The sequence below is a fragment of the Penicillium roqueforti genome (assembly GCF_015533775.1).
Source record: "Penicillium roqueforti strain LCP96 04111 chromosome Unknown scaffold_34, whole genome shotgun sequence".
Classification (NCBI taxonomy): Eukaryota; Fungi; Ascomycota; class Eurotiomycetes; order Eurotiales; family Aspergillaceae; genus Penicillium; species Penicillium roqueforti.
In genome coordinates this window covers 1-22,593 of record NW_024067598.1, presented here as the reverse complement: position 1 = coordinate 22,593, position 22,593 = coordinate 1, and the positions used below count along the sequence as shown (strand labels likewise).

Below are 22,593 nucleotides of genomic sequence, written 5' to 3'. Positions count from 1 at the left end.
TGAACAAGGTATGTCCCACTTATAGATGCAAGCAAACCTGTGCGCCGTAAAATCTCAATGATAAGAAGTCGGTTGCTTATGTGGCCTCTGTCTTTGACTTTATCTTGAAGACAAGCATTCAGCACTAGATGCCTTTTGGGTCGTCTTTCTATATGATCGAGCACGCACAAATGTTAGCACCTGAAGCGACGTGACGTATTTCCTGAGGATAAGATGACTTTTCAGACATATCAAATTTCAAACACCGGGAGTTATCTATAGTATACCAAGCACTAAATTCAAAATAAACACCAAGATAGTTCGTAGTGATTACTTATAGAGTGGTTGTAGATGGCCGAGGGTGTCAGAGTCGCACAGAGAGTCGGGAACTCCAAACGTGGTCCGTGCACCCATCGACCTTCTCCAAGCCTCACACATGACCCTCCCTCTACCATCCAACTTTATGCGCTCCGCGTCTTCTTATTTTATGGCCTAGACCTTGTATTCCAATGTCCACCCTGGGGTGTGATTTGCAAATATGGCCCAAGCAGGCGCAATCTCAGACGTGACCCAAAGGTTGTTCGTGGAGCTCAAGTCAAAGAATGAGGAGGCCAGGGCCAGAGCTGCATACGAGCTCTACGAGAACGTCCTCTCCGTGTCTAGAGGTATTAACGGTTGAATTCCAAGACATCTTACTAGCTAACATATTTCCTTGTGCAGACTGGCCATCGGAGAAGTTCGTGGAATTTTACAACGCTGTTAGCCAACGTATCGCTCAACTCGTGGTCAACGGCAGCGACGCAAACGAAAGAATCGGTGGCTTGTTAGCACTCGATCGGCTCATTGACTTTGACGGAGTTGATGCGGCTCAGAAAACGACCAGATTTGCCAGTTACTTGCGCAGCGCCCTTCGCAGCAATGATAACGCGGTCCTGGTGTACGCGGCCCGATCGCTGGGCCGACTCGCGAAGCCAGGCGGGGCTCTAACCGCAGAACTGGTCGAAAGCGAAATACAATCCGCATTAGAATGGCTACAATCGGAGCGCCAGGAAAGTCGGCGGTTTGCTGCAGTTCTTGTAATCAGGGAACTGGCCAAGGGCTCACCAACACTCCTCTACGGCTTCGTTCCGCAGGTTTTTGAGCTTGTTTGGGTCGCCCTTCGAGACCCAAAAGTACTCATCCGCGAGACCGCCGCCGAGGCCGTTGGGGAATGCTTTGAGATAATCGTGGCTCGCGATTCTCAAGTCCGTCAATCATGGTTTGCACGGATACACGACGAAGCACTTCTGGGCTTGAAGTCCCATAACGTCGACTGGATCCATGGCTCCATTTTGATCATCAAAGAGTTGATCTTGAAGGGCACGATGTTCATGAAAGAACATTATCGGGATGCTTGCGAAATCATCCTTCGTCTCAAGGACCATCGCGACCCGAAGATTCGCACCGAAGTCGTCCTCACTATTCCCATTCTTGCCTCATATGCACCCACCGATTTCACTGAGATCTATCTACACAAATTCATGGTCTACCTCCAAGCGCAACTCAAGAGAGACAAAGAGAGGAACTCCGCCTTCATCGCCATTGGAAAGATTGCCAATGCAGTGGGCACCGCTATCGGCCAATATCTCGACGGCATCATCATCTACATCCGAGAGGGGCTTGCAATGAAGGCGAGGAATCGGTCAGGAGTTAACGAGGCGCCGATGTTTGAGTGCATCAGCATGCTGTCCCTCGCAGTGGGACAGGCGCTCAGCAAATACATGGAAGCTCTCCTGGATCCCATTTTCGCCTGTGGACTGAGCAAATCATTAACACAGGCTCTGGTCGACATGGCCCATTACATTCCTCCCATCAAACCTATGATCCAGGAAAAGCTTCTTGATATGTTGAGTATCATCCTTTGTGGAACGCCATTCCGGCCCCTCGGGTGTCCTGAAAACCGACTGCCTCCTATGCCATCATTCGCAAAAGACTTTGCACCCAATGAGCTTCACTCCGATTCTGATATCGCATTGGCACTTCACACACTGGGCAGCTTTGATTTCTCTGGGCACATATTAAACGAGTTCGTGCGTGATGTCGCTATCAACTACGTGGAAAATGATAATCCCGAGATTCGAAAGGCATCCGCTCTTACATGCTGTCAGCTGTTCGTTCACGATCCGATCATCAATCAAACCAGTGGACACTCTATTCAAGTTGTCAGCGAGGTTATTGATAAGCTGTTGACTGTGGGTATCGGAGACCCTGATCCTGAAATCCGGCGCACTGTCTTGTGGTCATTAGACCGCAAATTTGATCGGCACTTGGCACGACCAGAGAATATTCGATGTTTGTTCTTAGCAGTCAATGATGAGGTTTTCGATGTCAAAGAAGCCGCAATCTGCATTATCGGTCGACTTTCCAGCGTTAACCCTGCTTATGTCTTCCCGCCACTCCGAAAACTGCTGGTCAATCTTCTCACTGGCCTTGGCTTCGCAAATACTGCCCGGCAGAAGGAGGAAACGGCTCAACTCATCAGCTTGTTTGTCTCGAATGCGACGAAATTGATCAGGTCATATGTTGATCCCATGGTGACCGCATTGTTGCCCAAAACAACAGACATTAATCCCGGTGTTGCTGCCACTACTTTGAAGGCAGTCGGTGAGCTCGCCAATGTCGGCGGCCATGAGATGAGACAATATTTGCCGCAGATTATGCCAATTATTCTGGACTCACTCCAGGACCTTTCGTCGCATAACAAACGTGAAGCTGCGCTTCGGACATTAGGACAGCTGGCCAGTAATTCAGGCTATGTTATCGAGCCATACATGGAATACCCCCATCTTCTCGGAGTGCTCATCAACATCATCAAAACGGAACAGACAGGCTCTCTACGCAAGGAGACCATCAAGCTTCTCGGAGTCCTCGGTGCCCTCGACCCCTACAAGTACCAACAGATCAGCGAGATTGAACCTGACGTACATCATATCAACGAAATACAAAATGTTTCTGATGTTGCCCTCATTATGCAGGGCCTCACGCCCTCCAATGAGGAGTATTATCCCACAGTGGTAATCCATACTTTGATGCAGAACATTTTGCGGGAAAACTCCCTGGCGCAATATCACTCAGCTGTCATTGATGCCATCGTCACAATTTTCAAGACTCTGGGTCTGAAGTGTGTCCCATTCCTTGGACAAATTATTCCAGGGTTCATCTTGGTCATAAGAAGCGCTCCTGCTAGCCGTCTTGAGCCCTATTTCAATCAGATGGCAATCCTGGTGAATATCGTGCGACAGCATATTCGTACTTTCTTGCCAGAGATAATCGAGGTTATTAGAGACTTCTGGGATGCTTCATATCAAATCCAGGGTACGATTATTTCCTTGGTCGAGGCAATTGCTAGGTCGCTGGAAGGAGAATTCAGGAAGTATCTTGCTGGCCTGATCCCTTTGATGCTCGATACGCTTGATAAAGACACCTCGCCTCGTCGACAGCCCTCCGAGAAGATTCTCCATGCTCTTTTGATATTCGGCACAAGTGGAGAGGAATACATGCATCTCATCATTCCTTCCATTGTCCGTTTGTTCGATCGGCCACAAAATCCCCAGAGCATCCGCAAATCGGCTATTGATAGCTTGACAAAATTATCGCGGCAAGTCAATGTCTCTGACTTTGCATCCCTAATGGTTCATTCTCTATCACGGGTCGTGGCTAGCGGTGATCGTGTGCTGCGTCAAGCCGCGATGGACTGCATTTGTGCTCTCATTTTCCAGCTGGGACAGGACTTCACCCATTACATTCATCTTCTCAACAAGGTCCTCAAAACCAATCAGATCGTGCATGTGAACTACCAGATCCTGGTGACGAAACTCCAGAAGGGCGACCCACTTCCGCAGGATCTCAATCCAGAAGAGGTCTATACTTTCCCCACGGACGATACCAATTTTTCCGAGATTGGACAAAAAAAGATTGTTGTGAATCAGCAACATCTCAAGAATGCGTGGGATGCTTCGCAGAAGTCCACTCGTGATGATTGGCAGGAATGGATACGCCGTTTCAGCATTGAGCTGTTGAAGGAATCCCCGTCCCCGGCATTGCGTGCATGTGCTAGCTTGGCCGGAATCTACCAGCCGCTTTCAAGGGACCTTTTCAATGCTGCCTTCGTTTCGTGTTGGACTGAGTTGTATGATCAATACCAAGAAGAGCTCGTCCGCTCAATCGAAAAGGCGCTTACCTCTCCCAACATCTCCCCGGAGATTTTGCAAATTCTCCTCAATTTGGCCGAATTCATGGAGCACGATGACAAGGCTCTTCCCATCGACATCCGCACTCTTGGGAAGTATGCTGCAAAGTGTCATGCTTTTGCTAAAGCTCTTCACTACAAAGAACTCGAGTTCGAGCAAGATCAGAACTCGGGTGCGGTTGAAGCCTTAATTACCATTAACAACCAGCTTCAGCAGTCTGACGCTGCCATTGGTATCCTTCGCAAAGCGCAGGCGTATCGTGATGTGGAGCTCAAGGAAACATGGTTCGAGAAGCTTCAACGGTGGGACGAAGCCCTTGCTGCTTACAAGCGACGCGAGAAGACGGACCCGGACTCATTTGGTATCACAATGGGTAAAATGCGGTGTTTGCACGCTCTTGGCGAGTGGAAAGTTCTCTCGGATCTCGCCCAAGAAAAGTGGAACCAAGCATCACTGGAGCATCGACGAGCTATTGCACCTCTCGCTGCTGCCGCTGCTTGGGGTCGAGGCCAGTGGGAGTTGATGGACTCTTACCTTGGTGTCATGAAAGAGCAGTCCCCGGACCGCTCATTCTTCGGTGCCATTCTGGCAATCCATCGCAATCAATTCGAAGAAGCCAACATGTACATTGAGAAGGCTCGGAATGGTCTCGATACTGAATTGTCAGCTCTTCTCGGAGAGTCATACAACCGTGCGTACAACGTTGTTGTCCGGGTCCAGATGCTCGCTGAGCTGGAAGAGATCATCACATACAAGCAAAACGTCGGCGACCCCGAAAAGCAAGATGCCATGCGTAAAACTTGGAATCAAAGATTGCTCGGATGTCAGCAAAACGTGGAAGTGTGGCAGCGTATGCTCAAGGTCAGAGCTCTTGTCACTGCTCCACGTGAGAATCTTGATATGTCCATCAAGTTCGCCAATCTTTGTCGCAAGTCCAACCGCATGGGTCTTGCGGAACGGTCCCTTGCATCTCTAGAGACAGTGGTGTCTGATGCCAATGGAACGCGCACTATCGCACCACCCGAAGTCACATACGCCAGGCTGAAATTCAGTTGGGCAAACGGTCACCAACTAGAATCTCTTGAAATGATGAAAGAATTTACCTCTGGCCTGACCGATGATTTTTCTCGATACAACACACTCATGGTATCAAATGCTGCGAATGGAGCCAACGGGGTCGTCGATCAGAACCATCCAGACGCCATCAGCCTGAACGAACGGATTGGTGATGCCAACAAATTTAGAAAACTTCTCTCCAAGAGTTATCTGAGGCAGGGAGAGTGGCAGACCACCCTACAGAGGGGTGACTGGAGGCCAGAACACGTTCGAGAGGTTCTCAATGCCTACTCAGCGGCGACCCAATACAACCGCGATTCATACAAGGCGTGGCACTCCTGGGCACTTGCAAACTTCGAAGTTGTTACAACGATTTCAAACCAGGCTAGCCGTGAGGGTATGCCTGGGGCTGTTCCTGCTCATATCGTTACAGAACATGTGATTCCTGCAATCCGCGGATTCATTCGCTCCATCGCTTTGTCCTTGACGTCTTCGTTGCAAGACACTTTAAGGTTACTCACTCTGTGGTTTAATCATGGCGGAGATCATGAGGTGAATACCGTCGTTACGGAAGGATTTACGGCTGTCAATATTGACACTTGGCTTGCTGTCACTCCTCAACTTATCGCTCGAATCAATCAGCCCAATATCAGAGTCCGCGGTGCAGTTCACAGGTTGCTTGCCGAGGTTGGCAAAGCGCATCCTCAAGCCCTTGTGTATCCACTGACGGTAGCAATGAAATCGAACGTGACCCGACGCTCTCAATCTGCTAGCAACATCATGGAAAGTATGCGCCAACATAGCGCCAAGCTGGTCGAGCAAGCAGACCTTGTCAGTCATGAGCTTATCCGGGTTGCGGTGCTGTGGCATGAGCTTTGGCATGAAGGTCTGGAAGAAGCCTCCCGTCTCTATTTCGGTGATAACGATGTTGACGGCATGTTCGCAACACTTGCTCCCTTCCATGATATGCTAGACAAGGGCGCTGAGACCCTTCGTGAGGTGTCATTTGCGCAAGCTTTCGGTCGTGATTTGGCTGAAGCCAAGCACTACTGCATGATGTTTCGCGAATCAGATGAAATCGGCGATCTCAACCAAGCTTGGGACCTGTATTACACCGTATTCCGCAAGATCAGCCGACAACTGCCGCAGCTATCAACTCTGGATCTGAAATACGTGTCTCCTCGACTCAAGGATTGCTCAGACCTTGATCTTGCCGTTCCAGGAACATACCAGAGTGGTAAGCCAGTTATTCGAATTATGAGCTTTGACCCCATCTTGCATGTCTTGCAGACAAAGAAACGACCGCGTCGTATGACGCTCAAGGGCAGCAACGGTAGCTCTTACATGTACCTTGTCAAGGGTCATGAAGATATCCGACAAGATGAGCGAGTCATGCAACTTTTCGGTTTGTGCAATACCTTGCTGGACAACGATAGCGAGAGTTTCAAGCGACACCTGTCGGTTCAGCGCTTCCCTGCTATTCCATTGTCTCAGAGCTCTGGTCTTCTGGGATGGGTATCCAACAGCGATACATTCCATGCCTTGATCAAGGAATACCGTGAAAGCCGTCGGATTCTGCTCAATATTGAGCACCGGATCATGCTACAAATGGCACCCGACTACGATAGCCTTACCCTTATGCAGAAGGTTGAAGTCTTCGGTTACGCTATGGACAATACGACCGGCAAAGATCTGTACCGTGTGCTATGGCTCAAGAGCAAGAGCTCCGAGGCATGGCTCGAGCGCCGTACGAATTACACTCGATCGCTTGGTGTTATGTCTATGGTGGGCTACATCCTCGGTCTGGGAGACAGACATCCATCGAACTTGTTGCTGGATCGTGGTAATGGCCGTGTGGTTCATATCGACTTCGGTGATTGTTTCGAGATCGCGATGCACCGAGAGAAGTACCCGGAGCGAGTTCCGTTCCGACTTACTCGCATGTTGACATTCGCCATGGAAGTCAGCAACATTGAGGGTAGCTACCGCATCACTTGTGAGGCTGTCATGCGTGTTCTACGAGAGCATAAAGATTCCTTGATGGCGGTTTTGGAGGCTGTAAGTACCTGATTTCTGGATGTTCTCGAACCACACTAACTTTAACTCTTCTAGTTCATCCACGACCCTCTAATTAACTGGCGTCTGGGTGCACAAGACTCATCCCCAGACCGAGTTTCTCTCACCGCGGATCGTCGCCAGTCTATCATGGACGGTGTCAATTTCGAACCCGGTGCGCAGCCGCCGGGCGAATTCTCCCGTCGCCGCCGCCCATCCATACTTGAAGGTGGTATTCTCGATGCTCCGGAAGGCGTTCCACAAGAAGCCCGCGAGGCACAGAATGCCCGTGCTCTCCAGGTTCTCGCCCGAGTCAAGGAGAAGCTCACTGGACGAGACTTCCGAAATAGCGAAGAGCTGAGTGTCAGCGACCAGGTGGACAAGCTCATTGCGCAGGCAACCAATGTTGAGAATATCTGTCAACATTGGATTGGATGGTGTAGTTTCTGGTAATCCGGCTTTGCTCTTGGAGTTCTATGGCGATGGCGATGACGATATGATATGATGCGTTTTCTTTCGGTTCTTCATCTTGTATTTAGAACCAACCCCCGTCATTTGCTATTTTCGCGTTTTTATTTTCAACTTCTTCTACTACATCTCTAATGTTTCTGCTTTATGGTTAATTCTGCCTCATTGGTAGTTATTTGAGGCCATACTGATATCCCGACTATGAAAGAGGAAAATAGAAGATATTCATTTTATTATTCCCGTTTTATTCGACACATTCAATGTATCACATAGTTAACACACTCCATATCAGAGTGTATCGTAATTCTAGATCACGTGATCGGTGGCGATTAAGGCTTTAGATTTACCCGTGGACCCTCGGACAACAACTTGCTCATACCAAGCTCCTTTACATTCTATTCCTCCTATTTCCAGGCATCATGGGTGGAGACTTGAACCTTAAGAAGTAAGTACCTTGTTCCGGCTTCAATACCTACTTCAAGAGAGAAGCATAACGCTAACCGTCCAACCAGGTCATGGCATCCAGGCTTGATCAAGAACCAGGAGCGTGTATGGCTGGAAGAGAAGCGCGCTCTCGACGAGCGCAAAAAGATTGCGCAACTACAGCGTGAAAGAGAGGAGGAGCGCCAGATGGAGGAGATTCAACGCCTCCAAGAAGCCTCCGGAAAAGCAAAGCAACACAGTCGAGTCGACTGGATGTACCAAGCACCCTCGGGCGAGACCGGGCACTACTCGGAGGAGATGGAGGGATATCTGCTGGGAAAGCGCCGCATCGATGGAGTCCTCCTGAAGAAAGATCCGGACACTAAGAAGCTGGAGAAGGGTTCGGAGGTGGTGGGTAATGGTTCCGCGGCCGGTCCATCTATTGTCTCGGCGCGCGACACCATGTCGAAGGTTATGGCGGACCCGCTACTCGAAGTGAAGAAGAGAGAACAAGCGGCCTATGAGGCGATGGTGAAAGAGACTCTCAGGCGCAAGGAAAGAGAGAAGGAACGCGGAGATCGCGATCGGGGAAAGGATCGTGATCGTCGCCATCGTACCCACGACTCAAAGCGCAGGCGCTATAGTGATGATGCCGGTGACGAGCGCCGTGAGCGCCACCACCGACGGTCTTCACCTCGACGACACCGATCTAGATCACCCGCTTCGCCAGATCGGTCTTCGCGCAGACACCGAAGTGACCGTGACCGTGAACGCCGCGACGACGAATACCGCCCAGACAACCGTGATCGCAGGAGCGACGAGAACCGTTCTCGCCGGGACGATAGAGACCGGGGCCGAGACCGTCGCGACTACCATGACAAGAGAGACTCCCACTCCAGCCGACACCAAGATCGCGAAGACAGAGGTGGACGAGACCGCTCACCATCCCGGAACTCTCGATCTCCTCGGCCTTCTAGCGATCGCAAAGAACGCCCCGCCGCCGACGAAGATCGGAGTCGTGACTTCCCCCGACGCGAATACAACAATCGGCGCGACTCTGCCAGGGGCGCCATGGGGCCACCCTCGACCCGTACCCCAACGAACAAGCCCGATCCCAAGGAACTTGAAGAAGAGCGCCGTCGTAAATTGGCAGAGATGCAATACAATGCCACAGAAATCGAATCAGAGCGACGCCGGCGACTCGCGGAGATCTCTGCCAAGGAAGAAGAGCAGCGGGAGGCTGATGATCGGCAGCGTTCAGACCGGGGCAGGTTCATGTCTGATGTCAATAAACGGGTGCAGGAGGATACTCTCGATGAACGCATTCGGCGTAGCCGTGGTGGACTTTCGAAGATGGAGAAGGATTAATGAAGACGGTCTTCATCTCTGCGTGGGATTAGGCATTTGTTGTTCTCCTTTTAGCGTTACCAGAAGTTTTGATACACAAGTCATCGATATCCAATATTTCAGCCTTTTTAGTGTCCTGCAAGTATATCTCGCCATTCATATCCTTCTAGATATCTAGGGAGCTATGGAGCTCGTCACTTACCGACACGAACCACGGCGGTATACTGCATCTCGTTTCGAGTGACGGGATCGGCACACTGAGGAGAGTTGATCTTTTTTAGGATTCCAGTAGGGCTTTATATCCTCGCTTCTTCCGACTGTATTTCTCTTTTGGACTCTGCTTCATTAGATTGTCCCCATGATCGAGGCTCAATGTGTCCGTCGGTGCGTTGGCGCTTTAATTCGCACTTTCGCAAAATTTCTTTGTCGTTGTTAGAACGATTTCCTCCACATGCTTCTTTCGCTTGAAGACCGTCAGCTTACGGGCAGTGGATAGTGTGGCTTGGTCGACAATCACGGCTTGCGGTTTGAAAATTGGCCTCTGAAATACCGAACGTACTCAGGCTTATAGGAGGCAATCGTCGGTAGGCATTTGGCTAGTCACCCATAGGAGGGCAGGTAATCTTTGAATCCTATATCTAGATAAAGGGAAAATGACAAAACTAATATTTAGTTAAGAATCTAGTATCACCACCAATATCAACGGTTTATATCAGATTGTCGCCGAAGTACTAACCAAGCCTTGCTGTAACGTACTAACAAAGACCATTGAACCTTAGAAGCGAGACTTCTGTTTTTCGATACGGGATAATTTGGCTGTGATTGCGGCCGATATTATCCCTCCTTACACTTGTTATATATTGGGCCATGAAGTCCAGTATCCAATACTGAATCCACACTTTTATTACTCTTTACGTCTTGCTCATTGTAGATCGTCATTGATTCTCGAAAACATACATATATCTCTCTCAACTCTGCCAAAATAAGAGCCTCGCTTACGTTTCATTGGATCCTTTCCGATCCTTTCCCGCATTGTTGTGGTAGGCTCCTAGCTCACGTATAACTACGAAGTGATTTACTTTTATTAGGGTTACTTGGCCAACGTCTCTATCAATGGAGATCTTCACACACTATGCACTGAGTGCATCCTAAAGTCTGGTCCTGTCTGCACTTTCTTGGAGTTCATTTATAGCATCGAGACCGATTATGATTCCGATTCCTACTCAAGGACAACGAGCTAGGATCGACCACTAGGCCTGAAGATTTACAAGAGCTGGCCGATGCAACGACTGGACGGGGGTATAATAAATATAATCTACGAAAATTTGGTCTCAGATGACGAGCAACGGCACAGTATGCTCCTGGGCGACCAACATCCTGATCAACGCGCGACAACCGCCTAACTGTTCTAGCGGGGGATCTTCTTGCTCCAAGCCAAGACAGCGCTACTGTATGGTCACGCAGAGCGCAGGCAGGACAATCTCAAGACAAGAAAAATTCACTTCGTGCATATTACGTCGGTGCGGTGATTGCGGAGCGAACTGTTGTGTTGGAGGATGAGTTGGTCTCATTCCAAGACATCGACTGGCAACAACCAGCGGTGCAAACCACTTTAAAGTATGGAACAACAGAGCAGGGTCAGTAGGAATCATTTGCGGATTTTGCCCAACAAGAATCCGGAACCATATGATGACCATACAGAGTATCCGCACGCAGTCCGATTCATTGAGGAGCCTTGAAAGCTGCAGAGCGATTGGGTAGCTTAGATTTGAAATGTGGCTTTGTGATTTACTGTGTAATATCTCTATCGCGATTAGTATCTGTATATTATTCCCGAGGTCGTCTAGTCCACTCACATGTCACCCCGCACGGCGATAAAACCCGATTGGGAAATGTCAGGGCTAGACTTGTTTGCCTCTCTTGCCTTCTTCTCTCTTTATATAGTTATGAGAGCCCTGCCTTCAACAGAACAGAAAGCTCAATAATGTCAAGTCTCAACAACACCGATGGTCCACTCCAGGTCCCTGGATTTGGCTCCATTCCCTTGGACTATGAGCTCCCCACCGCGACCCGCTTTGCCCATGCGCTAATTGAATATCGCCATTCGCCCCGGTTGACAAAGCGCGAGATGACCATGATCCGACTTATGCAACATATAACGGAACAGCCCGGGTGGGACCAAGCGCTGCTGGATCCGGATGAACCTCGGCTCGCGCAATGGCACCAAGAGGCAGTAGCAAGTGAAGAGTCTCTTATCAGTGCACCAGCCTGGGATTGGTGCATCGCAGAGCTACGGGACAAGGCGCAGACCTGGCAAGAAACCGGCCGTTTGCTAGTATTTGACAGCTCTTCTGCTGTATGCCAGGCTAATGTGCCACTGCCGCAAAAGGATATCCAGACAGAGGTAGCCCGATTAGGAACGCAAGCCAGTCACGACTCTCCTCTGGTAGATCCATCCGAGTTCCCCCTTGTCTATGACCGGTCCCCGGTGTTGGTCGAAGGCGGACAGGTATCTCTTGATGACCCCTGGCATTTGACCGGACAGACTGCGAAAGAGCTGCCGGTCCATCCCCTTGAACAAACGCGTAGGCGCCATAATAGGCCCCGGCGCCATGATAGGCGTCACAGGGATGAACAGAAGAGTTGTTGGTCCAATCGATTTCAGTGGCTGCCACGTGAGGTAGAATTTACTTCCTCGCCTCATCACACACCCGATGTTCGCATCACCTCTTATGTCAATAATCTACACCCGCACAGCCACCGAAATTTATATGCTCACCTAGAGCGCCTGATTGCTCGTTATATCCCTTCCTGGAATGAGATCCTGTTCTAGGGAGAAGCACGCGGTCGTCATCCGCCACGTATCCTCACCTATGGTTGCCACATCGAAAACTACCAGGAAGAGCATAAAGTCTTTGAAAGACTTTCCCTTCGGATAGGTCCCCCTTAAGTAGAAATATCATTAGCTCTAAACTATAGAGCTTCGTAGAGACCTTAGCTCCTACCATACGGCTTTTGAATATAAAGGTTATAGAATAGAAAAGTAGCAACCATCTTCTACTAGCTTTTGAGTTTGTATTCGATGCAAAACTCGCAATTGTCTCGCTTAATCTCGTTTGTCATTCTGGGAAGGTGCGAGGGCGAGGGCGTGGTCGTTCCTGCCTGTCTGGTAAGTACGACCCTTCCCAGATCGTCACACTGACGGCTCCTAGCCGCCAGATCGTAACACTTAATACCATAGCTTTATCCCCTCATATACCTTTACTATTAGTTATATATAATGACGAGAGGACTATAAACCTATTAAAAAGTGAGGGTATAGCATATAAAACGAAGCTTCGATATATGGATATTTATCGCTACTAGCTGAGATAAGAGGTTAGAGAGGGACGCATTAAGGTAAAATGGGTTGCTAAGCGAGTATGGTTACCGATAGACTCACTAAGGTGCTATCTCGACAGAAGCATAAGAACTTCATAAGGTTGCTTAGGATGGTAGATATCAGCCATCTAATAGCCTAGAAGATAAATGCTTTACAGGATCTAGCAAGCCCATACTGCACTTACTGAGGGGTGTTTCGGAGTATACGGACCGGCTTACCGGATCAAATAACTTCTCGAGTCCTGACCCACATGACAATGATTAGCCTTGAAAGTCATAGTTCAGCCGTACGGCAATCCTGGACGATCCCGTCTGGTGGGGGTAAAATGTGTGCCATACACAGACCGTTGTCTCCAATCCACCCAAGGTTCGGCGGCGCCCCGACTGTGGCTCACAAGGGAACAGAAAAGATAAATTCTCATGAAATTCTCATGTCTCACCAAAGAGCTCGCATTGGTTGCCATTAATTAATCACTATGCAGTCTATACGAGACGGCGTGGCATCATTGAGACAACACAAAGCGCAGGATCACTTTCGGCCCACCGGAAGAGGCTTTCAAATTCAATTTGAAGTCTCGATCGCACCAGATCAGCGGACTCCATTATGCTTAATGCTACCGCCTGCCGCTCAAAGCCTAACCCGACGCCGGACCACGACGCTAGACAAGGTTGTTTTTGTCATACCTGTCCAAATTGTCTCGAAAAGGAAAGAGTCGACGTTCTCGGGCCTTTTGGTCTGATCTCAAAGACGTGATTCACAAAATTGATCCCTGCACCATGAAATCTACACCTAGCGGGTCCGAATCTGTGCACCACAGAGCTAAGATAAGAGCAAAAGCGGAATAGAGTGGATAATGTGCTTATAAAATATGACTTATGTCGGAGTAACCGTATGTGTAAACAATCAATGGTATCCAATCGTCTGAATTTCTGTATTGCTTACAGCAGGTGCCGGGGGAGTGTATAGGCGACGAATCGTTTCACGCACGGCTCCTGAGTGAAATTGCAGGTCATGGAGCTCGCTGGTTGATCAGGCCGAATTGTTGATTGCTGCTATCCTAGCCCACCGGGTTCTTGATGAGATCGGGGATGAGTCCCTGAACAGATTTCAGGTATTCCAACACCGGCCTGAGGACTTTGAGAGAGTTACTGATATGGTTCAGTAACTGGCATACATCATACTTGGAGTCGAGTATGCGCTTGTTAGTGTTAGGTGCAGAATTGTCTCAAGCCCCTGACAGCGGGGGCCATTGGCTGCCTGGCGCCATATTGAGAAGCAATATAAAATTGGTATCAATAGATGGAGTGGGAAGTTGCGAGAAACTTACAATTACTATGGATATCGTAGCCCAAGGCATTGTGGTGCAATTCCGAACATTAGATATGCGCGGGAATAGATGTTTGTTTCGCCAGTGCTAGTGTGCAGTAGTAATAGCAACCACGATCCTACGGCGTATCCACCTCCAATGTACCCCCCAGTAGATGGTCTATTCCCTAATTAGCAAGGCCCGACAACTTATGCCGATTTCAATCCGGTTGGACATCGCCTGAACCCCGCCATGCTTTGTTTGAAATAAGCAGTCGGTCGCCGCACACGATGGTGAAGTCTTGCTTGCTATCTCGGTTTCGTTAGTAAACCAGCCTCGGATTTTTTATGCTCCAACCGTACGTTTCACGATTGTCATCACGTCTAACATGTCGATGGTTTCCCAAGTCCCTTTTCAACTCTCCGGTCGGTATGCCGAGCACAATCGGTGGGAGGTTCTCGACGGCCCAAGCGACTCGCGTGTAACCGGAAGTCAAATTATCGAGGATGAAGGTCTTCTTGGCCAGTGGGCAGACAAGGTTGTCCTGATCACCGGCGTTTCATCTGGGATCGGTGTTGAGACTGTACGTGTCTTGGCATCTACTGGAGCGACTATCTTTGGCACAGCCCGAAACATCGAAAAGGCAAAGGAGGCTTTGGGCTCATTGCTCGATACCGGGCGTGTGGAGCTTCTTTTCATGGATCAGACAGACCTCTCCAGTATTCGGGCCTGTGCCAAGGAATTTCTCAATCAGAGCTCTAAGCTTAATGTCATTATTAACAATGCGGCTGTGAGTTCATTAATACCGACACAAAAGCGCGACCTCGCTAATTGAACAAAGGTGATGAATACCCCCGAAAGCCGCACTAAAGATGGCTTTGAGCTTCAGTTTGGAACCAATCACTTGTCGCACTTCCTCCTCTTCTATCTGCTGAAAGACACCCTTTTGCAAACCGCACGTTCCTCGCCTGAATTCGCCTCTCGTGTGGTCAGCGTTTCCTCGGCAGCCCATCGCTACAGCCCCATTCCTCTGGACAACGTTAACTGGGAAGGAAACTACAAGGGCTGGCTTGCTTACGGATCTAGTAAGACCGCCAATATCTACATGACCACCCAAATCGAGCGCTTGTATGGCGCCCAAGGCCTTCACGGCTTCAGCGTCCACCCTGGGGCTTTTATGAGCCCCAACCTCCAGAAATATTCTCAGGAGGAAATGAAGTCTGTCTTGGAAGACAAGCGCGCAATGGCATACTTATCCAGTCTCGGACAGGCCTGCGCAACCAGCATATACGGTGCTGTTTCGAGTGAGCTGGAAGGCAGAGGCGGCTTGTATTTGGAAGGCGCATCGGTGGCAATTCATCCGACACCACCGGGTGGAGATGCGCTCGAATATGGATATAGCAGTTGGGCATTTGACCAGGCAAAGGAAGAAGAATTGTGGAAGCTTAGTAAATCCTGGGTAGGAGTCGAGTGAGATCGAATTCCCAGATATTCTTGAGTCGAGTATTCAATTTGAAAATCTTTCGGCCTCTACCTTTCGGAGTCCCACCTACGGAGCTATTCGGCTCTGCGATAATCATAAGTAATAATTCCGGTAGTCACCCCCAGTATCTAGGAAAGTCAAGATCACTCTTTTTCAAAGCTGTGTTGGAGAGTTCAAACTAAATCCAGAGGGGCGTATGTATGCGATCTATGCCTAAGTAATGGCGATCGATCTACGTTGTATCTGCAATGAGGAAAACAACCAGTGTCGATTCGACTAAGATAAAGTGGACGAGAGGAGGAAGTAGAGAAGAGGAGGGAAGCGGAACTATCTACTGAAAGCGAGTACCTGTTTGTCGATGTGCTCTCCCCATATTTCCATCTTCTGCAATGCACTGTACCACCGGCAGTAGCACTTGTTCAACATCTCACCTATTCTATCTACTGCTTCTTGCATCGAAAGACCCTGAGCTCTGAGAAGAAAGATCAAATTATGATCAACTCCCAATGCCTGAAGAATGTCTCAGCTTCGACAGTCTTGGACATGTGCTGCTTGGCCAACCTACCAGATTTTTTTTGTATGATAGAATAACATTGACTCTGTAAAATATTAGCCATCTGAATCTAGTGTTCCATTGGAGCTATCTTGCACCTACAGGAGAACCAGATCTGCTGAGATGCACATACACTCCTCAAGAGAAGAATTGCCCATACATAACCTCCGGTGGAAGATTGATTCCAATGGCGTACCTGGACCTAGTCAATACAGTGCCCACTAGTAGTCTGCTGGGAGGATGAAGTGGTATGGAGAGGGACTCACTCAGTAAGGGCAATAGCTGAGTATGCGCCGATCGTCCCTCTGCGCATATCCATGTACTCTTGGACATCGCGCCCAAGAGCCTGATGACTATGCATTACTTTGACCTGCTTCAACAATCCATCAAAAAAATGTCGATGCATATATTTCCATCGTTGTTGCTGGTCTGCCCTAATGTTAGTAAAAAGATCTGACTTTTGAGCCGCTCTGTCAACAGCCCCAATTCCATGACTTTAGACCAAGCATACCTCTGCCACACCGCTTTTGTGCTTCAAACGATCCCATGTGGTCTAGAAGATAAATCGAATAGGGTTATCATCCCATCGCACGGGGGGCTGTGTGTCCTCCATGATTTCCAGAGTTCGGTTGATCTCTTCTTGGGCTGCTTCTGGATCTCGACTGAGATGACCTTCATCGAACTCTGTATTGATAAACAGGGTCAGCACGCTGGTATTTGAATAGTAAAGGAACTACCATACGATCATCAAAAAGAAAGACCTATTCGTCACCAATCAACATTTTGCTCTAATACTGTATATAAGATACGGTCAGACCTACCCAATGGTTCCAGTCAATCATCATCCTAAGTGCCTCTTGATCACAAGTTGGTGCCCAAATGGAGGCTAGGTAGGCCAGATCTACCCTGGTGTTCCTGGAAGCCCATTTTTTATCGGCCTGGATTATTCTTAGTCTCGTATCAGTTTTGATATCATTACATCGGGGAGCATGGCTAAGCATACTCTGCAATCCAAGCATCTGCTTCTGGATTTACTTTGTGGTAGTTTGGGTTTACCACTGGCTCAACTGCCATGATAGAGGAAAACAGACCGGGCACGAATACGACCTGTGACTTCAACACTTCCGATGGTTTCAAGTCTGCGCCGTAGGTAATATCTGAGAAGGAGCTCGCAGACGATGGTAAGGGCGAGCTTGTTTCATCGAAAGACGTGTCTGAAGACCCCGACCTCTGCTATTCGCTCGGTGTAATTTCCGAGCGCTCCATAGCGGGTAATGGTGATGAATTGAAATGCCCCTAGGAGATGTCGCGCTTAACTCCTGTCCGACAAACTGGCTAGAATAATCGAATGGGAACCTTGGAACGGTCGTGAGATATATATACCAGCCACATATGCATTGTGCAAGTATTAAATTGTGCTTCTATATCTAATATGGAGTCGAGCTCCTTCCTTCTTTATCCCGAGTCAATGATCGCTGTGTATGATAGAACAAGGCTGTGGTTCCGAATCTAGAAGGTTCCGTACTTTCCCGAAAAGGTAATCTCCGAGGGACTTTAGATCTTCGCTCGGATGTATCTACGAATTGTATGCCAGGGCTAGTCCAAGGGGGCACCGAGCCGTCTCCAGATGTCCAGGAATACCAATGCCATTTCCAGGAGCACTAAGATTGTCCCTGGAACACAAGATATCCTAGGACGCCAGAATTGGGTTTACCGGGCGGCAATGGTATCCGGAAGTCTTAGCGAAGGCATTGAAGGGTCAGAAGGATTTTCTTCAGTGATTTTTGATATAATATTAATGATATCTCTTATTGTGAGATGATTGCATTTGCATACGCCTACCTGATATACAGTGCCTCCCACTACAATGAGCAGAATGAGGGAAATCAAAATGGGCTTAGTGCAAGTAGATGAGGTTTGGGATGTTCTGTTTTCTGGCCTGATTCATGAGGTAATAAGCGCAAAGCAATGCCAGAAGATTCATAAAGAATGCTGTATATTCTCTTTCTTATTCTTGTCATTTCCATTCAAGTGCCGGAATCCATGTCTCCGACTCAAGCTAGGCAAGCAAGCCAGCAATTATACATTGACTAAACTGGATCCATATCCACGCAACTTCTGTGCCTCCGTGTGGATAACCTCGCTTTCTCTCCCGTACAAAATACTATGAAGGCTTTTGTTGACCTGCTAAAAGGCATTGCGTGACTCCTTACCGTAAATCGATGTTAATATCTTGACCGATTCAAGAGAAGGGGGGTATAGAATGTGATTATCTATCTTTCCAGTATACAAAATGCAAAATGCAGTATAATGTACATAAAACAAGAGAAGAAAGGGCAAAATATAGTAAATAGTTACTATCTCTCCTATCCCTCCAAGGGACAAATTGCTCAATCAATCACTGACATCGAAACTTGTCCCGCAACCGCAGTTACTTGTTGCACGGGGGTTGTCCACAATCTTGAACTGGCTCCCAATCAATTCGGTAGTATAGTCCACGGTGCTGCCGTGCAACAGCTCGAGTGAGGGCTCATCCATAACGATCTTGGCCTCGCCAGGTGACTGTGTTGTGGCTTCGTCTGCTTCTGCTTCAAACACAGTATCCTCTTCCGGGTCAATTTTGGAAGCCCCCTCTAGGGACATCATATATTGGAAACCATGGCATCCACCACTGGTAACTGTGATGCGAAGATGGTGGTATGGATTCTCTTCCTTAATAGCAGAGGGGGAGGTGGTTGGGTCTGTGATCTCGCGGAGACGCTGCGCTGGGTTAGCTCGGTGATTCACAAAAATAGAAAATAAATAGAAAACCCCCCAAAAGAAGGAGAAGCTAAGAACAAAAAAAAAAAAAAAAGAACATGCAACAGTGAGGATTCGCTGGTGGTCACCCACCCAACTACTAACTCACCGGCGTGTGGCTTAAGTACGGCTGAGCGGACGGGAAGCCCTGTTTTCCACACCCTATGGTCGTATGTGCTTGATACGACAACAGAGGGGAACATAGAGTAATGAAGTACAACTTCGTAGGTGGTGAGGGGTGAGGATGGATGAGAAGGATGAGTGCACAATGATGGGGTGAGAAGAGGATCGATCACCCTCGGGCGACCGCCCTACCCCCCCTTCCAGCTGAATTGCCGCGCCTCAACCAAGTCGAGAATTTTAGAAAACTCCTATGTGCTTCGCTTGGTCTAGGTCCTTGAAGTCTGGAGGTGCTTAAATGTGAGGACGTAGTCGATTGCATCAAGCAACTGCAAAAAGCAGTTGTAGTTTCTGCAGCTGATCTTTTGCCCGCACAGCCGCGAATTTCCGGTCCCATTCAGCGCATTGCTCGTCCTCGATGGTTTGCGCAGCCGTCCCCTTGGCTCCTGGAAGTGTAGAGATACGGTCTGCCTCTTCGCCGTGGCGACCAAGTTCCAGATACCGTAAATCGGCTAGAGAAGAGGAGGTTACATTCACTAGGAGAGAATAGTCAGATAGGAAAATCTGTTATTGTGGACAGTGGACATCGTACCTTGCGTTCGGTTCTTTCTCTTATCAATATCAATGGCAAAAAAAAATAGATCAGCACATCTTCATCTTCGCAGTCGTCATCATCGTCTATCAAGTAATGACAATACTGTGGGAAAGCTTTGGTGTCAAACAGGAAGCTGTCGCTTAGGACGACATTCGCAGGTGCATTCTTCAGAATATGAAAGTCAAGAGGGTAAGGTGAGGTAAATTCATCATCATGGCCAAAACGCCATTCAACATCATAGGCCATACCGGCCGTCTCAGTGACCGAATTATCAGCAAATTTCAGTCTTGTCTGATACTCATGTCTAGTGTGAATGTGCACCCCAATACTTCGTGCGTAAGCCTTGTCCATAATCAATACCTTTGAGCTAGAATCAGCCAGAGCACTCTGTACCTGACCATTAATCGACCCCTCAAACATTGGGGTAGATGCCCCAAGGTATAACAGATGGAACTGCGAGATACCTTTGGCGAATCTTTTTTTCACACGACGATAGAAATTGACAACGTTTGAGAACGTCCGAGTGAGCTTCAAAAATGGCTTCCCAATGATCACATCGTGGATGCAGTTGGGGAGAAGCTGGAATTCAAGGTTGTGCACCTCGTTTTCGCTGCTGAGCCGGAATGGCACAGTTGCAGTTCCCGTAGTCGTCACTTGGTTCCCACTGCCGATGGTGATTTCGCAAGTGGCATTCTGGCTTATTGGTAATCCTAAGCTAATGGCATATTTTTCTTTCATGAAGTTTCTTTTTGCCCCGTAATCCCCAACCGCGTTGGTGGAATGCTCTGCGAGTTGACAAGGTATTTCGAAGATGCGCACCCCGCGATTAGTGGAAAAAGCACTTTTTGAGTCCGATTCTTGTAACATATATGGCCGACCTAGAGTCTTTATATTTTCAATGACCCAACTACAAAGTTGGGTTTGGTTATTGCGTATACGTTTGTCTTTGCTCTCAGTATTGCGTTATTGACTAATGCTAGGAGAATGGAAATATATGGTGCTACAGCCGCTTATGCTGCAGTATTAGTTGTGTCTTTTTCAGGAAATTCAGGGGCAGTACTAGCCTGAGCCGTCCAGTTCTCGCCGTTCTCACTCTCTCGTCCTATTCACCCACACTCACCCTAGGAGAATTTACGTTACGGATCTAAAGTTCTTGAGGGCGCATATCAAATTAACCGAACGGACTATGTGCTATATGACCTATGTACGGCCAGTAACCAGGTACGGCCCGAGCGAGATCCTGCGGGCGGTAGGAGACTGCAGTGTCGATGATCAAAGCTGCAGAGACCAATCAATATTAAGACGGAAATGAATATAGATCTGTGATTGGAGAAAATAGATAGCACAGTCTAACCTTTTGGGGATAGGCCGTGAATCAGAACTCTTCCATGTTAGTCGATCTTGAATTTATAAGCAGTCTTTGGGGGCCAAGTGTAGATAGATATTTAGCGGGGTTTCAAAGCTCATTTTGCTTTGCATTCTCAAAGTCCTCATACCCTAAATCTTCCCTGTTTCACTTTCACAATGTCGGTTGGTCCTGATCTTGATGATGACGCTGTATTGAAATGGCTCGAAGCGGTAAGGCTATTTCTTCTAGCAAATCGCAGCACAACTAATTTACAGCGATATTTAGTTCCACCGAGCGAGCGCTACTCTCAACACCGATCAGTGGCTTGATGAATTCATGACCGACGATGTGGAAATGCAATATGCAAATAACCCTGTGATCAAGGGCAGCGAAGTGCGGCAGATGTTCAAAGCCGTCCTCGGCCAACTGGACATGATGACCCACGAGATCCGCTACTTTGACTATGTCGCCCCTCGTATCTATCAAGCCGCAACCATCCGATATCTCGTCAAAGGAGACAGCCTAGACACCGACCAAATCACTATTCCAGGCTTTGCTGTCTTCTCCATTCGGAGGGACGATGACGGGCGTGTAAAGTGCTACCGGGCAGAGACATTCCTGGAACCATCGGCATTGTTTCAACGAATGGCTGAAAAATCAAGCCAACCTTAGAATATTCGTGGTAGGCATATTGGTGGTTGAGGTGATAGACTTGATATCTAGACCATTACTGCATGTATCCATGTTTGCATGGTTTGTTGTTCTGATATATATTTCTACCATACACCAATGATCTATTTACAAATATGCCAACTCGTCTGATTGATCTATAACCAATAACTCTGCTTTGTCCACAATTTTAAAAAACGATGCTATTCCCAGATCACCCCACCAATTCATCTGATCTCTGTACATATATCCTCAAGGAAGTTTCATTTGATATAGTCCTCGGCATGTCAGATTTTAATTTCCTTACTTAGTTATGTGGTTTAGCGTAGTAATTTTTAATGCCAAAGACTTTCGTCTTTGTAGAATTTACCCGCTGGCCTTGAATATGCATATGCCGTGATGATATGGGACCCAAGTTTTGCTATTTTGTTGAGATGCTAGGTCTTCTACTACTTGCTGCTGAATGCTGCTGAATGCTGCCCAAACAGGTGACGGATTCAAGTCATAAGCTACCTTAATTCCAATATAGTAAAAAGATAGATGAAGTGCTAGAGCTGTAAAAATGCGAATCATCTTTAAGTATGACAATGCAGAGGGTTCTACCTACTGCTCTATAACTACCCTATGACTTTACAATCCTCTTCTACTGGTAAGCTCATACATACGACCATAGGGTGTGGAAAACAGGGCTTCCCGTCCGCTCAGCCGTACTTAAGCCACACGCCGGTGAGTTAGTAGTTGGGTGGGTGACCACCAGCGAATCCTCACTGTTGTATGTTTT

At 48.2% G+C, this 22,593-nt stretch overlaps 8 protein-coding genes across 8 annotated transcripts; 6 read left to right on the top strand and 2 right to left on the bottom strand.

The window, feature by feature from the left end:
* Positions 1-517: 517 nt before the first annotated feature.
* On the top strand, positions 518-7,772 carry tor (putative TOR pathway phosphatidylinositol 3-kinase TorA; the record flags this gene model as incomplete). Its single annotated transcript, XM_039076663.1, has 3 exons — positions 518-644; positions 700-7,322; positions 7,377-7,772. The coding sequence occupies 3 exons, from the start codon at positions 518-520 to the stop codon at positions 7,770-7,772; spliced, it is 7,146 nt and encodes a 2,381-aa protein (XP_038925423.1).
* A 434-nt stretch (positions 7,773-8,206) lies between these two features.
* On the top strand, positions 8,207-9,578 carry cwc25 (U2-type spliceosomal complex subunit CWC25; the record flags this gene model as incomplete). Its single annotated transcript, XM_039076662.1, has 2 exons — positions 8,207-8,232; positions 8,300-9,578. The coding sequence occupies 2 exons, from the start codon at positions 8,207-8,209 to the stop codon at positions 9,576-9,578; spliced, it is 1,305 nt and encodes a 434-aa protein (XP_038925422.1).
* A 1,259-nt stretch (positions 9,579-10,837) lies between these two features.
* LCP9604111_8509 (uncharacterized protein) lies at positions 10,838-11,202 on the top strand (the record flags this gene model as incomplete). The annotated part of the gene is made up of 2 exons (XM_039076660.1): positions 10,838-10,910; positions 10,970-11,202. The coding sequence occupies 2 exons, from the start codon at positions 10,838-10,840 to the stop codon at positions 11,200-11,202; spliced, it is 306 nt and encodes a 101-aa protein (XP_038925421.1).
* Positions 11,203-11,541: 339 nt separating this feature from the next.
* On the top strand, positions 11,542-12,390 carry LCP9604111_8508 (uncharacterized protein; the record flags this gene model as incomplete). Its single annotated transcript, XM_039076659.1, has 1 exon — positions 11,542-12,390. The coding sequence occupies one exon, from the start codon at positions 11,542-11,544 to the stop codon at positions 12,388-12,390; it is 849 nt and encodes a 282-aa protein (XP_038925420.1).
* Positions 12,391-14,633: 2,243 nt separating this feature from the next.
* On the top strand, positions 14,634-15,719 carry LCP9604111_8507 (uncharacterized protein; the record flags this gene model as incomplete). The annotated part of the gene is made up of 2 exons (XM_039076658.1): positions 14,634-15,035; positions 15,087-15,719. 2 exons carry the CDS (start codon positions 14,634-14,636, stop codon positions 15,717-15,719), a joined length of 1,035 nt encoding a protein of 344 aa, XP_038925419.1.
* A 494-nt stretch (positions 15,720-16,213) lies between these two features.
* On the bottom strand, positions 16,214-17,355 carry LCP9604111_8506 (terpene synthase family protein; the record flags this gene model as incomplete). Its single annotated transcript, XM_039076657.1, has 9 exons — positions 16,214-16,327; positions 16,384-16,396; positions 16,442-16,477; positions 16,548-16,710; positions 16,793-16,805; positions 16,874-16,965; positions 17,024-17,042; positions 17,103-17,219; positions 17,338-17,355. The coding sequence occupies 9 exons, from the start codon at positions 17,353-17,355 to the stop codon at positions 16,214-16,216; spliced, it is 585 nt and encodes a 194-aa protein (XP_038925418.1).
* Positions 17,356-18,675: 1,320 nt separating this feature from the next.
* LCP9604111_8505 (uncharacterized protein) lies at positions 18,676-20,533 on the bottom strand (the record flags this gene model as incomplete). The annotated part of the gene is made up of 3 exons (XM_039076656.1): positions 18,676-19,046; positions 20,044-20,137; positions 20,189-20,533. 3 exons carry the CDS (start codon positions 20,531-20,533, stop codon positions 18,676-18,678), a joined length of 810 nt encoding a protein of 269 aa, XP_038925417.1.
* Positions 20,534-21,319: 786 nt separating this feature from the next.
* LCP9604111_8504 (uncharacterized protein) lies at positions 21,320-21,815 on the top strand (the record flags this gene model as incomplete). The annotated part of the gene is made up of 2 exons (XM_039076655.1): positions 21,320-21,373; positions 21,429-21,815. The coding sequence occupies 2 exons, from the start codon at positions 21,320-21,322 to the stop codon at positions 21,813-21,815; spliced, it is 441 nt and encodes a 146-aa protein (XP_038925416.1).
* Between the last annotated feature and the right edge of the window lie 778 nt (positions 21,816-22,593).